Source organism: Gadus chalcogrammus, chromosome 14 (assembly GCF_026213295.1).
Source record: "Gadus chalcogrammus isolate NIFS_2021 chromosome 14, NIFS_Gcha_1.0, whole genome shotgun sequence".
NCBI classification, from domain to species: domain Eukaryota; kingdom Metazoa; phylum Chordata; class Actinopteri; order Gadiformes; family Gadidae; genus Gadus; species Gadus chalcogrammus.
Window position 1 is genome coordinate 8,243,940 of NC_079425.1, and position 14,808 is coordinate 8,258,747.

The 14,808-nt window shown below is 46.8% G+C and overlaps 1 protein-coding gene across 2 annotated transcripts in view; it reads right to left on the reverse strand.

Moving 5' to 3' along the window:
• Window positions 1–14,808, reverse strand: part of myom2b (myomesin 2b) — a 33,602-nt gene that overhangs the window by 5,701 nt on the left and 13,093 nt on the right. For both annotated transcript variants that reach the window (XM_056607400.1, XM_056607399.1), the window contains exons 13-33: window positions 14,501–14,628; window positions 14,082–14,265; window positions 13,783–13,957; window positions 13,446–13,567; window positions 12,911–13,098; window positions 12,528–12,654; window positions 11,818–11,996; window positions 10,283–10,397; window positions 9,576–9,738; window positions 9,022–9,128; window positions 8,501–8,545; window positions 6,810–6,946; window positions 6,211–6,355; window positions 5,463–5,525; window positions 4,071–4,138; window positions 3,772–3,885; window positions 3,028–3,115; window positions 2,605–2,643; window positions 1,658–1,763; window positions 674–740; window positions 110–206 (exon numbers count right to left, since the gene is read on the reverse strand). In XM_056607400.1, the coding sequence (XP_056463375.1) occupies window positions 110–206; window positions 674–740; window positions 1,658–1,763; window positions 2,605–2,643; window positions 3,028–3,115; window positions 3,772–3,885; window positions 4,071–4,138; window positions 5,463–5,525; window positions 6,211–6,355; window positions 6,810–6,946; window positions 8,501–8,545; window positions 9,022–9,128; window positions 9,576–9,738; window positions 10,283–10,397; window positions 11,818–11,996; window positions 12,528–12,654; window positions 12,911–13,098; window positions 13,446–13,567; window positions 13,783–13,957; window positions 14,082–14,265; window positions 14,501–14,628 (2,457 nt within the window). The remainder of the gene's footprint in view (window positions 1–109; window positions 207–673; window positions 741–1,657; window positions 1,764–2,604; window positions 2,644–3,027; window positions 3,116–3,771; window positions 3,886–4,070; window positions 4,139–5,462; window positions 5,526–6,210; window positions 6,356–6,809; window positions 6,947–8,500; window positions 8,546–9,021; window positions 9,129–9,575; window positions 9,739–10,282; window positions 10,398–11,817; window positions 11,997–12,527; window positions 12,655–12,910; window positions 13,099–13,445; window positions 13,568–13,782; window positions 13,958–14,081; window positions 14,266–14,500; window positions 14,629–14,808) is intronic.

Below are 14,808 nucleotides of genomic sequence, written 5' to 3' on the forward strand. Positions count from 1 at the left end.
TCACTTTTCAATGTTCAAACCCCCGACTTTAACTTCAATTCAGAAAAAGAAACTAGAGCATACCATATTAGCTACTTATGCGTGTGTGTGATTGCGTGCGTGCGCTTACCATCCCCACTCAGCTCCAGTGTGCGTTTGTTTGTGTTCTCAAGGTCAGCGATGACGATGGAGTACACCCCTTTGTCTTTGTCGTTGGGCTCGATCACCTTCAAATCAACAGAGCACACTCAGTGATCTACACATCTCTCATCCACCCATTCAACCACAACTCTCTTTGTGGAAGGTATCTACAGAGGGTGTTCTATATTCCTCGTACCCTTTCCCATATGGAGATCTAAAAAAAGACAACACTACCTAACTGTGCCATCGTATTTATTGACCTTACTGGAGTACATTCGGGGGCCACTTCCCAGACATCTTCCCCTTGGGCTTGGTGACTTTCCCTGAAGCCTATAAACATGAATTAAGCCAACGGTATCGTGTTGTGTTCAATCACAACAGAACCTCGGAAGTGTCCGCTTTTGTTGACGTGCCGTCTTTAAAAAGAATTTTGATGTGCTATTCGTGTGTGTGTGTGTGTGTGTGTGTGTGTGTGTGTGTGTGTGTGTGTGTGTGTCTGTGTGTGTGTGTGTGTCTGTGTGTGCATGTGTAATGTGCGCAGAGAGCTTTGTACCTCCATGGTTGCCATAGCAGGAGTACCTCCAATCACGCACTTCTCACTGTGGCCCACCTTTGATTCACTGAGACAAAAGCACAGAGGGGAGGGTGTGGGATTGGGTGTGTGGAGAAGGGAGAGAGAGGCAGAGACGGACAGAGGGAGCGAGAGAGCGGGAGAATTCATACATACATGCATGCATACATGCGGCAAAGATGTTTGGGTGATAATTGAAAACCGTGTTTACATGCCTGCCTAATGTTGAGCCTGGGGACGGCAATTTCTCCACTCGTCCATCTTTTTTACATGCATAATACACATGCATTAAGGCCCATCTCACGCACACGCACACACACACACACACACGCACGCACGCACGCACGCACGCACGCGCGCGCGCACGCACGCACGCACACGCACACGCACACGCACGCGCACGCACACACACACACACGCACACACGCCTGGGAGAGTGCTGAAAACGAATCTCCATACCTTATGTTGTCTAAATAACTGAATTATCGGAAAACCTCTACTAGAAATTGCAACTCTCTTTCACTGTCTTTATCTCACTCCCTCTATTCTTCTCTCCACCGTCTCTGGGGTAAAATAGATAAAATGTAGGATTTATCCTTTACTGTCCACATGAAACTATTATTATAAGATATGTGTTATCGGAGCACGTTTCGTTCAATTGCACACACGCACACACACACATACACACAACCACATTCACACTCACACCCACACTCACACTCGCACTAAGACTTATACACATACCTTCCCACTCGGACACACACACACACACACACACACATTTTCCCTGAGGGTTCAGTGTTTGCATTGTCCTCCATCCAATAATGAATCCTTGAAGTTGTTGTTTCTGTTTTTACAAGGGAATGCAGGTTTTTTTTTTCCGGCAACTCACTATGGCCTCGGTCACAGCCCCACAGCCTCTGCTCACGTGCGTCCCCCCACGGTACCATTGGGGGCCCCCCTTACCCGTGCATCCAGTGGATGTTCATCTCCGAGGTGTAATATTTCATGTGACATTGGAGTTGAATGCCAGTTGCCGTGCAGTTAATGACAAGCTCTGCTGCACTGGCACCTAATGAAGGTAATGAGATAGGGGAAGAAACAAGTTCTCAAAACTGGCCCCCAATTGGTGGCTTGCTCTTTTTTCATTTTTTTCCTTCTACGGCGAGATTATCTTGCATCTTCATAATTACAGAGCGAGGCGGGTCTTCTGCTGCTTTCTCACCTCACATGATTAATGGAGACGGATCACACCGCTAGGTGCAGTCATTTGCACCGGCTATGCTAGGTGTTTTTCTATTTCCGTAACCAGCCAGTGAATAACCACGCTAGCAAGGTGTAACAACGCAATGCGTGACTTTGGTTTATTTAAGGAAAGAGAAGGAACGGTTTTTCCGTAGTACTCAACCGATTCACATTGAAAAACAATTCCTAGAATGTAACTTGCTGGTGGATGGTTGGTTTGAAGTATAGTTATACCAGTATTTGATACAATGGACTTTCACCAAAACAATTCTATCACAATACCCATAAAGAAAGAGAAAATCTTGTCATTGTTCTACACAGGTTTCCTAGAGATAAAAAGAGACATTAGATGCCGTAGCATGTCTGGTGTGTGTGTGTCTGTGCATGTGTGTGTGCGGTATATGTCTGGAACTAGGTGACGTATGTGTGTGTGTTAATAAGAATGAGAGCGCTGGTGTGAATGTGTTGGTTTTTGTGTGCAGTGAATTTGCGTGTGTGTGTTTATGTGCACATGGTATATGTCTGCAATTAGGTGACGTATGTGTGTGCGTGCACGTGTGAGTGTACGCGTGCGTGTGCACGTGGTACGTGCCTGGAGCCATGTGACCTGTGTGCGTACGTGTGTGTGTGCGTGACGTATGTGTGTACAGAGTGTGGCTGCCACCTACCCGCCAGCTGGTTAATCTTGTTGATGACATCGTCAAAGACTAAGAGAAAAGCAATGAGATCATTGTTCAGAGCCTGGGGTGGAGAGATATGAATACGAATATGAAGTTGCCATGCGGCCTGCTAGGGGACAAAAGGCTGGGCTACTGCGTGACATTGAATTGCATCATCTCTGTTGCCCACATAGAACCATCAACGTTATTGTGTCAAAGGGTCGTGCGTTTTGGAGGAATTATATTTCTATATTTGCATTTAAATAACATTACCATGCAATTGCTCTGGATAATCTGTTCATGGAGAATTTGGTATAATAAGGTTCGGATGAGATCAGAATTGGCAAAAAAAAATACATTGTGGATTCAGAGATGGGTCGTCACATGGCCACATGTGTTTGGGACATCATTAAAGAGGCAGACCACTGTTACCTTTTCCAGAGATGTCCACTTGGCTCATGTCTTTTCCTCTGTCATCGCTGATGGTGGCTTTATAAACACCAGTAGTTTTTCTGGAAAACTGCCAGGGAATCGGAGACAAGGGACATAAAGTCAAACTTCAAGCACATGTGTTTTTGATTAATATTTATACAATGATGTATTTGTTCTCTGGGACTCTAAAACCCTAAAACTGAATGCTCCATAATCACCTAGTATGATGCTAGTTTTGTAAAGACGGAAATCTCTGCATTATATTTAGATTAAGATTTATTTAAATAGCATAGCAGTCCCTAGTAGAACATGTCCCGTCAGCATTTTCTCTTAGCTCTTTCAATTGACTTGAATACAACTATTAAGTATTTAGCGAAAAAGTTGAATGATAACTCAATGTCGCGTTTCATAGGCATGCTTGAGAGGTTATTATTTATGGATGTATTTATTTATATTATGTAAAGTAGGTCACAGGATTTGGACTGTACTTAGAGGATACTTGATAACTGAAACCATATACCTATCCTGAACCAATATGGAAATATATGCTACTTATTTAGAAAGAGATGGGAGATACGGGAGGGGGGAAGGCCTGGGGGTGTTTCCAAAGTGCATATTCATCCCTTATTGTTATCCCAATGAGGTTGAACACAGAGAGGTGCTTCCCAGACATTTTGTTTTAAGTTCCCTTACTCAAGGTTACGGTAACATTGGTGTGGGAGGAATTCCGAACATTTGATTTACCAGCTGGATGGGCAGTTTGCAGACTCCTGATCCCAGATCGGGTTTCACGTCTGGAATAATCTCAGTGTCTTCTTTATACCAGTGGAACTCAGATTCCTTCTTCAGGTTTGCGACCTTTAAAACATGAATGAAGGATTGAACACATTCGCCACATTTCAACCTTTTTCACTTCAACGTTGTCTCAACACATCGATGATGTTGTTAATTATATATCACACCAGTCATAATAAACCAGCAGGAGGAAGAAAGAGAAAGGAGATGAATACAATGACGATCAATACGACGTGCCGGCGGGTTACCTTGCAGACAAGCGTGACAGAGCAGTCCTCGCCGACCTTAACGGTCAGGAACTCACTGAAGTGGGGCCCTGCAGAGGGGAGAGGTGGGGGGGGTGGGGGGGGTTGTGGGAGGAGAGATGAGGGGGGGGGGGGGGGGGGGTTGTGGGAGGAGAGATGAGGGGGGGGGGGGGGCGGGGGGAGAGATTAGGGGGAGGGGGGGGAGAGATTAGTGTGGGAGGAGGAGGACAAGCGGGAGGAGGAGAGGTGAGGGTGGGCAGAGAAGAGGCATTTTGGAGGGGGAGACGAGTGTGGGGGGAGGTGAGTGGGGGGAGGAGAGGTGAGGGAGGGAGGGAGGGAGGGAGGGGAAGAGGAGTGTGGGAGGAGGAGTGGTGAGTAGGTCCAAGGAGAGGTGAGTGGGGGGGAGGAGGGGTGAGGGTCGTAGGAGAGGCGTGCGGGAGGAAGAGGGGTGAGTGGTTTGAAGGAGAGATGAGCGTGGGGGAGGAGAGGTGATGGTGGGGGGAGGAGAGGTGAGGGTGGGGGGGGGAGGATAGGTGAGGGTGGGGGAGGAGAGGTGAGGGTGGGGGGAGGAGAGGTGAGGGTGGGGGGAGGAGAGGTGAGGGTGGGGGGAGGAGAGGTGAGGGTGGGGGAGGAGAGGTGAGGGTGGGGGGAGGAGAGGTGAGGGTGGGGGGAGGAGAGGTGAGGGTGGGGGGAGGAGAGGTGAGGGTGGGGGGGAGGAGAGGTGAGGGTGGGGGAGGAGAGGTGAGGGTGGGGGGAGGAGAGGTGAGGGTGGGGGAGGAGAGGTGAGGGTGGGGGGAGGAGAGGTGAGGGTGGGGGGAGGAGAGGTGAGGGTGGGGGAGGAGAGGTGAGGGTGGGGGAGGAGAGGTGAGGGTGGGGGGAGGAGAGGTGATGGTGGGGGGAGGAGAGGTGAGGGTGGGGGGAGGAGAGGTGAGGGTGGGGGGAGGAGAGGTGAGGTCGGGGGGGGGGAGGAGAGGTGAGGTCGGGGGGGGGGGGGAGGAGAGGTGAGGGTGGGGGGAGGAGAGGTGAGGTCGGGGGGGGGGAGGAGAGGTGAGGTCGGGGGGGGGGGAGGTGAGGGGAGGGTGGGAGGCGGATCAATAGAAGGACGAGAAGCAGAGGAGAAACGTCCATCATTCAAGTGTTTATTTCCAGCCAGCACCCTCCCATCAAATGAAATATTCAAAAACCTGCGGGGGCGAAGTGTATCGCAACTTCATCCATTATTGAGTTGTTTGATTACATGCTCGCCAGAGAGGGAGGTTTGTCAAACAAAACAGACTGTTGTATGAGAGCTTGGACTGCGTCCGTTCGCCGGACTTGTCTCTCTTCCCGAGCATTTTGAGCTTAAAGACAAACAAGTGGGCGAGCGAGTCGATGAGAATGTTTGGTGTGTCTTACCCTCCTTCACTCTGATGTACTCTCTCCTCTGGTAGTCGGCTTCAGCCAGCGCTGCTTTAAAGGCTAGAGACACACAAACAAACACGCACGCACGCACGCACGCACACACACACACACACACACACACACACACACACACACACACACACACACACACACACACACACACACACACACACACACACACACACACACACACCCACAACCACACAGAAACAGACACACCCACACACACACACACACACACACACACACACACACACACACACACACACACACACACACACACACACACAGAGAAACACACACACACAGTCAAACAAACATAGACACAACAACACACAAACACGCACAGGATGGTAAATTGCGCCGCTAATGACCTGAAACATCACAGATCATATGTTTACTGGCATATATTTATTTTAAAATGAGCCTTAATCAACACCTCCACACATGGTTAATTATGTGCTACTACACATTTCCCCCTGACGTCAATCTGTTAACTTCTTCCTCCCTCGGTTGGGTTCCATCTTTATCACCACGACCCTCTGCTCTTTTAAATCAGTGAATCAATCCGTACAACCGACACACACCACCTTGCCCCTGTTCATTATTGGAGACAACAAGCCACATACGCTCGACAAAAGATAAACATTTTTGTTTTGCTTTCTATTTTAGTTTGAATTAAAAAAAAAACTTTTGCCAAGACTTGTCCTCACGCCGCAAGAATTGAAAGAGCCAATCTTACCATCTCCAATTAGAACCAGGGAGCTCTGGGCCTTTCCTCCACCGTCTGTGATCTGGCAGGTGTACGTGCCTTCGCTGTCCTCTGTGAAATGATCCAGGATGAACTCAATCACGCCCGTGGACACATCGTGGGCCATCTTGTTGGGCTGGAAAGGAACACACACAAAAGATGAGGACGACAGTTTTTTGGCAGACGTGGGAGAATAAAGGGAAGAAAGAAAAGAGAATGGTTGAATAGAAGAATGGATGAATACAAATACTTATAAAAATATATATGTGAAAAGAAGAAGGAAGTAGTTGGTAGAAGTAGAATTTATATTTCTGCCACTCATATTGCCATACTGTTTGTATATTCTTATTTAAAATGTTTAAAATTCATAGTATAAGGTTAGTTATGATATGACTGTCCTGTGCTTCTGCTGTGACAGCCACATTTCCTGCCTGGGACATTTCCCTGTGCATATTACATTGAGAACTAGTATTACTTTGCCTCAGTATTTTACATTACACTCAATCTCTTTATCCAGCCATCCAAAATGTATCCGTCCATACAGTGGTACATCTGGTCATTATTATTTATTCATGAAATGTGTGTCTTACATCAGCCCCTGACAGTTCCTTGTTGTTGGCAAAGAACTTGTAGGTGACTTTGGAAGAAATCTCTTCAGCCTGAAGCCAGAATCTCATTCTGCCTCTCTCCAAGATTTTATAGGCCAACTCTGACTTTAGAGGGATGACTGGTGGAGAAGAGCAGAGGAGGCGAAAGGAGGAGGAGAGAGAGGAGAGGAGGAGAAGAAGGAGGAGAGGAGGAGGTGAGGGGAGGAGAAGAGAGAGGAGAGGAGGTGAAGAGAGAGGAGAGGAGGTGAGGGGAGGAGAAGAGAGAGGAGAGGAGGTGAAGAGAGAGGAGAGGAGGTGAGGGGAGGAGAAGAGAGAGGAGAGGAGGAGAAGAAGGAGGAGAGGAGGTGAGGGGAGGAGAAGAGAGAGGAGAGGAGGAGGAGAAAGAGGAGAGGAGGTGAGGGGAGGAGAAGAGAGAGGAGAGGAGGTGAAGAGAGAGGAGAGGAGGTGAAGAGAGAGGAGAGGAGGTGAAGAGAGAGGAGAGGAGGTGAAGAGAGAGGAGAAGAGAGAGGAGAGTTGGGAGAAAAAGGAGTTGAGCAGAGAGAGCAGAGGAGGAGAGAGGAAGAGAAGATAGAGGAGAGGAGGCAAGAGGAGGAGAAGAGAGAGGAGAGGAGGCAAGAGGAGGAGAAGAGGAATGGAGAAGCGAGAGGGGAGAGGAGGAGGAGAAGAGAGAGGAGAGGAGGCGAGAGGGGAGAGGAGGAGGAGAAGAGGAGGCGAGAGGAGGAGAAGAGAGGAAGGGAGGAAGCGAGAGGGGAGAGGAGGAGGAGAAGAGAGAGGAGAGGAGGCGAGAGGGGAGAGGAGGAGGAGAAGAGGAGGCGAGAGGAGGAGAAGAGAGGAAGGGAGGAAGCGAGAGGGGAGAGGAGGAGGAGAAGAGAGAGGAGAGGAGGCGAGGTGAGGAGAAGAGAGAGGCGAGTGGGGAGAAGAAAGGAGTTGAGCAGAGAGAGCAGAGGAGGAGAAGAGAGAGGAGATGAGGCGAGGGGAGGAGAACAGAGAGGAGAGGAGGCGAGGGGAGGAGAAGAGAGAGGAGAGGAGGCGAGGGGAGGAGAAGAGAGAGAAGAGGAAAGAAGAGGGAGGAGAGGAGGAGAAGAGAGAGAAAAGGGAGGGAGAAGAGAGGGGAGAGGAGGCAAGAGGAAAGGGGGGAGTAGAAAGTAGTGGAAGATAGAAAGCCGAGCAGTAGTAGAGGAGCAGATAAGAGGAGTCATGAAGAGAGCCACAGGAGAACCGAGGAGAGGGGAGAGGAGAGAAGAGGTAAGAAGAGGAGGGAAATGGAGTCAAACCGCATCAAAAAAGCAACGGACAGGTGAAAGAGAGGGGAGAAAAAGAGAGGAGAGGTGAGGGGAGGAGAGGAGAGGAATACAAGAGGAGAAGTGAGGGGAGGAGAGGAGAGGAATACAAGAGGAGAAGTGAGGGGAGGAGAGGAATACAGGAGGATTCAGGAGAGGAATGAGATGGGGTTAGATATATGATGTAAAGCCAGGTAAGACTTTTTGATCAGGCTTAGATAGGTTTTTTTTTCTCTTGAAAGAAAAATACATTTGTGGTTCAAAGACACACAGAACAAAGAACAAGGACACAGATGAAGAATGACACAGAAAATAGGGAGAAAGTAAGGGCAAGGAAGGCTGACTAAAAAGGTATTATGTGCAGAAGTGAGAGTGCGAGATAGAGACACCTACTTGGGTGTCTGATGCTATAGCTGAGTTCGAGCATCTTCTGCAGCTCTGAAACACAAAGACATGTTTCAGCCTCTCAGAACAGAACTGGGTTGCAACTGTTGTCGACCAATGCAGTGACATCAAATAACATGGAGAGTAAAAAAAACAAACATATATATATAAATTACATTTGTCTATTTAACTAGTGAATACAACTATAATTTATTTAAACATCTTTATAACAAAACCAAAAAAAAAAAGAAATACATTCCTAGTTAAATTGAACATCTCGATCATAAAAACTGAGAAAATCCACGTTTACAATTGTATCATAATACATAATAATGATAATAATAATAATAATAATAATAATAATAATAAAGAATAAAGAATAATAAAAATTCATTATATATATATATATATATATATATATATAGACAAATGTATCATTTTGTAAATAATGTATTTGGGCGTTTGAATCGGGATCAGGGGTTAGTGTTTATGTGCAATAGAAATGCATAGAGGACTACTTCAGTTTCTACCTTCAGCAGAGATGCTGCAGCTGGATGAGACTCCATCCGTGTGGCTGACGGAGACAGAGTAGGTTCCAAAGTCCTCCTTAACTGCGTTCTTAAACATCAGCTTACAACTACGAAAAAAGATAGATACAGAGAATCTATAATGTACAATGTACGCCGAACATGTATCGTACTTCTAGCCCTAGCGCCTATTAACAGGGAATAGGATTCACTTTTTGTGTGTCTGTGTGTGTGCATGCATGTGCGTGTGTGTTTATAAGTGCGTGCATTTGTGTGTGTGTGCATGCATGTGTGTGTGTGCTTGTGTGTGTTTACATATACATGGGTGTGTGTGTGCGTGTGTACATATACGTGTGTTTTTGTGTGTGTGTGTGTTCATATACGTGTGTGTATGGGTGTTGCTGTTTGTGTGTGTGTGTGTGTGTGTGTGTGTGTGTGTGTGTGTGTGTGTGTGTGTGTGTGTGTGTGTGTGTGTGTGTGTGTGTGTGTGTGTGTGTGTGTGTGTGTGTGTTGCTGTTTGTGTGTGTGTGTATGTGTGTATCTATGTGTTCTCTCACAGGTTCCCTTCCGTGTGGACCACAATGCTGCTGGAGAACTCTGTGATCTCTTTGTAGTTCTTCTTCCACAAGAACTCTGATCCAACGTTCATTTGGCACGATTCGAAAGCGAAGACGATGTCGCCCGACTTTTCATCCACAGAGCAGGACACCTCCTGAGCACCTATGGATTACAGAGGAAGACAAACACACACACACACACACACACACACACACACACACACACACACACACACACACACACACACACACACACACACACACACACACACACACACACACACTTAGTCGTACGGAACTCATTTGACTTTAGAACCCACTCGGTGGAGATGCACCATCTGAGTGTGCTGTGAATGTATCCATTATGCATTAATACAGAAAAACGATCCCCACAGCAACTCTGCTGCACTGTGTGGTTGTTAGAAACCTGGCCGGGAAACATGGCCAAGTTGGGTTTGGAGTTACTATTTCGTAGTTTTGCAGTTTGCATTTTTGTTGTCTGTACTTACCGCTGTGACTGATCTCAGCCTCACCTGAAAGCACGGGCTAAAAGGGCTAAATGTAAATTGAGATAAACAACGACGACCACGTGGAAAACCGCACTCCTTTCATCTCTGTTGGGCGGCGGACGTGTTAACATGAAAATCCACCTCATTATTAAGTATACCATACAGGAGAGAGGCGCCGCTAATGAGGAGGCTACCCACCTGCCAGGGCTTTGGCCACCACAGAGTCTGAAGGCAGGGACGCCATGCCCACTCCTGCCTCGTTGACCCCCCGCACGCGGAACACGTACTTGGCTCCCTCCTCCAGGCCTTCTACCTGTCAGTAGGGGTAGTCGAAGAAGGGCTCATTAAACAAATCGGTCCGGTTCTTGATTGTGATTGGCTCGAAGCCGTTGTAAAAAACTCTATTGAAGCGCACCCCGCGACTGCATAACAATAAACTTTCAGTGTTAATGAGCCTCCGATCTCACAGTATGAAGAGAGGGAGGATGATAAATCGTTATAGTAGTACAGCTAGGGGGCGTTGTTAGGCATGAAGTGAGTCGGGTCCTGTTTTAAAACCACTGTAAACCACGGCCCTCTGGTGGCTATTTGCTGAATTTCACAGTGCTGCTTGGGGACATTATCAGCAACCATTTTTCTTTTTGCCCTAATGAGTGTAAGTGTGTGTGAATGTATGTTTTCATACATGCATGCATGGATGGATGAATAGGCCTCTGCATGTGTGTGTGTGTGTGTGTGTGTGTGTGTGTGTGTGTGTGTGTGTGTGTGTGTGTGTGTGTGTGTGTGTGTGTGTGTGTGTGTGTGTGTATGTATATGCGTGTGTGTGTGTGGGTCTCTGCATATGTGTGCATGTGTGTGTCTCTCTGCATATGTGTGTGTGTGTTTATGTGTAAAAATGCTTGTGCGTGTGTGTTTGTGTGTGTGTGCGCGTCTGTGAGTGCTCGCCTCTATGAGTGTGTGCGCGTTTGCACACCTATGTGTGTGTATGTTTGTGTGTGAGTGCATGCGCGTGTGTATGGGCATCCGAGTGTGATTTATAAGAGGTGGGCCACATTTTTATTATCCCCTAGCAATCACTTTAGTTGAGTACTGTATTTCAGGTATCGGTCTGCAGGGCCCAGTGAAGCGCAGGCTTTCTTTGCTTTGCTCTCCACTAGCCAATGACCTCTGTGTCCTCCACTAGGTGTCAGTGTAGCACCACCTCCAGGCCTGTTGCTGACATAACCCGCAATGCAGGGTGTGCTGAATAAAACAGCGGTCCACCCAGTCTGCCGAAGTTGTCAAATAGACCCCAGGGGAGCAAATACAACAAGCTCTGCAACAAGGGCCGCGGATCAATAGACATTCTCAACGTTGAGGTGCTGTTTTATCTAGGCTAAATCAATTCCATAGTATTATTTGGCCCAGTAAGGTATATAATATTTGTGTCCCTAATAGGCCTACAAACCGGATCCTTCTTCACATGTTGTTTAGGAGAAGCAGAGATGATCTACTCACAGTAAAACCATTTATGTCCCTTTTAATGAGAAAGCATGTTTTTAAAATGCATCTCACTGGAAATATGGCTGAATATGATTGTAAAATTTCATAATGTGATTGCCAGGGGACCTTATGCTGACAACAGATGCTATCTTGATGAGAACAAATCATAGGCAGCTGTGTTATGAGTGCAGTAGGTGGGGAAATAAAAGGGGAATTTCGCATAAAAACAAACAATGAAACATAACCCTGACCTTGAGGTAGCGGTGACTGACAGCCGTCTCGTTGGCTCTGGTCCAATCAGACGAGCCCTTCTTTGCATACTCCACATGATAGCCTGTGATTGGTCCAGAGCCATAGTAGACTGGCTTTTTCCACTCAAGCACCAGTGATGTATCTCTCACTTCAGAGGCAGTCAAGTCATAAGCTGGACCTAGAGAAGGACATCAAATAAGGTTCATAGTTAAAGTTTATAATCAAGTCTTAGTTTCTGTGCGGACATTTTGGAGATAAATGTTAACAGAATATCAACCATGTGGTTGATGAAGCCTACCCAAGGCAATGGGGTTAGGAAATCACTTGTTTAATTCATGTTCTGCTAATATATGCTTTTATTGAGCGAATATCTGCTGGATAACTTAAAATCGGTCGGCTTTACGTCTGCTGGTTACATCAGAGTTTAAAATACACCATCTTCAGATCATATCCAGCTGTGTTTTGAACTATATAATAATCCTGCGTTGAAGTCGAAAATTGAATATCTTAATTTCTATCTATTTATAGATTAATATAATTATTTTGGATCGTTTTTGCTATACCATTCAGATCTGGACCATATCCTAGTCCAATTTGAGTACTGATTCCTTAATGTGTCTTGGTGCATCTCCAATAGTCATATATAGTGGAAAATGTTCTGTTTAAAAGGTTCAAAAGGCTTTGGTCTGCAGGGAATGTATGTCCTAACCTGGTTCTGGCATAGTCCAGGCTTCACAGGAGAAGTCAGCTGAGGCTTTTGAAGACTTTCCAAGACCAGCCAGGTTAGCTGCATACACCCGGAATTGATAAATTGCTCCTTGAGTCAAGCCCTCCACCTAGCAGTTAATAGAACAAGAAATTCATATCTTTATTGCTGTTTATTGTAACTATTGTCAAGCAGTCATCGTAATCATCAATATACAAAATAATTATAATCAATCAATCAATTAAAATAATAATTGATTGAATTATAGAACAAAAGAGTAATGGAACAATTAAATAAATGACAATGAAAAGTAAAAGACGATAAGCCATATGCATAATGAGCTCGAAAAAAGTGAGCTGAACAGGAACATAACATGGACGGGATACCTGATACACTCTCTCGGTGACCGCTGGGATGTGAACCTCCCTCCACACGGTAGCGCCGCTGCGTCTCTTGTCTACGAAGTAGGCATTGATGGCGGTACCTCCGGTGTGGAGCGGCTTCTTCCAGTTCAGCACCATGGACTGACCGTCGCAGCCCAGCAACGCAACGTCGTATGGAGCAGTGGGGCTGGCTGGAAGGTACAGGGTCATTGACGTCAGGGACCGTTTTCAGAAACGTTTTTTTTTTACTGAAAGCCACTTAATATGGATTTAAAAACCCATTAATGGACAGGGAGGGGTGGTTAGGCCTCTTGCATGGACAAGTGTCGTCTAAGACTGAGGACATTGGGGTTCAAAACCCACAACCTTTCGGCTGGAAGTCAAACACCTTTAAGGTGCCCTTTAAAACCCCCTAACCACTGTTAAGGTGTGTGGTCAAGATGCACCCTGCATCATTATTAGCACGGCGGCATCGTCTAAAACAAACATAGGGGAGCAACCACAATGATAACGAGGAGACTAATTAAAGAGTACTGACTGAGTGCTGCTTTTACTGAGAGTGGGGAGGACTCCTGGGATTCGTCGCTCAGGCCCAGCTCATTAATGGCCTGGACGCGGAACACGTACGTCTCGCCGGTGGTCAGTCCGCTCACAACAAACCTGGCGAGGGCGGGAAAGGATAATACATATTAATCCCTCTAGCCCTGGAAACACACATCGTTGTTATGACTACGAGACACATATAGAGGTTGTGTGTGAGATCGGAACGGCTCGACTGCGCTGAACGCAGGCAGGTCTGAATAACCTAGAATCTTCAGTCATACGGACGAACAGCTCTTGAGTATATGAAGCAACACGATCCCACCAGCACGTACTTTGTGCTGCTGTGAGGCTTGTGATTAGCTGAGGTCCAGTCCTTAGATCCTTTCACACACTGGTCGATGTAGTAACCAATCAGGTTGTTGGGTTCCTTAGGAGGAGCCCATTGGATCAATAAAGATGTATCTGTTTCCCTGGTGGAAATCACCTGACCAGGTGCTGATGGTACACCTGCAGAAAACAAATTAGTCAATCATTAAAAAACATTGATTTTTATTTTAAAAAAAAAGGACGTTCATAAAATAGAATGAACAGGATTCTGCAAATTAGAAAATATGTAATTGATGGAGCTGACCTTTGAGTGCCTGGGTCTGGATGAGTTTAGATGGTTCGGATGGCTCACTGGTACCGTACATGTTGGCGGACAGCACTCTGAACTGGTACTCTTTGCCCTCGGCCAGGTCAAACACGGCGTAGCGAGGGGATCTGATGGGCACCTGCGTGTTCACGCGCTGCCATGCAGCGGTGCCGACCTGGCACTGTGCGGAGGGGGGAAGAGACGAGGGCTTCACTAACACGGTGGCTTCGGAAAAGCCGGAGCAACAAATAGAAGTGGCCACTTTTCTCGGCTAGTCGTCGTGACTTGTGCGCTCCACAAAACTCAACGCATAGCACAATCAGAACACCACCCTTCAGAAAGCAGGGTTATGTCCACAGACGTATGGGATTAGGTGGTGTATTTGTCTGGTGGTATTGATACATTCCACGTGTTACCTTTTCAATGTAGTACCACATGGGTGCCTTGCTGGAGTAGGCAGGGGCCTTCCAGCTCAGAACGACATAGGTCCTGTCTGTCTCTGAGGCGTAGATCCCTGATGAGACCCCGGGAGGTTTGCCCTCAGCTGGGGATGGAAGTCACCCACAAGAATACAAAGAGGTGATGGTCACGCACATGATGGTCAATGTGTGCCCGCATGCCCACACGTAGACACGCGCGCATACACGCACATACACTCACGCGCGCACAAACTCATGCACATTTAGATGAGTTTTATAATTATTATTGCTTTGATTCTTCAGAC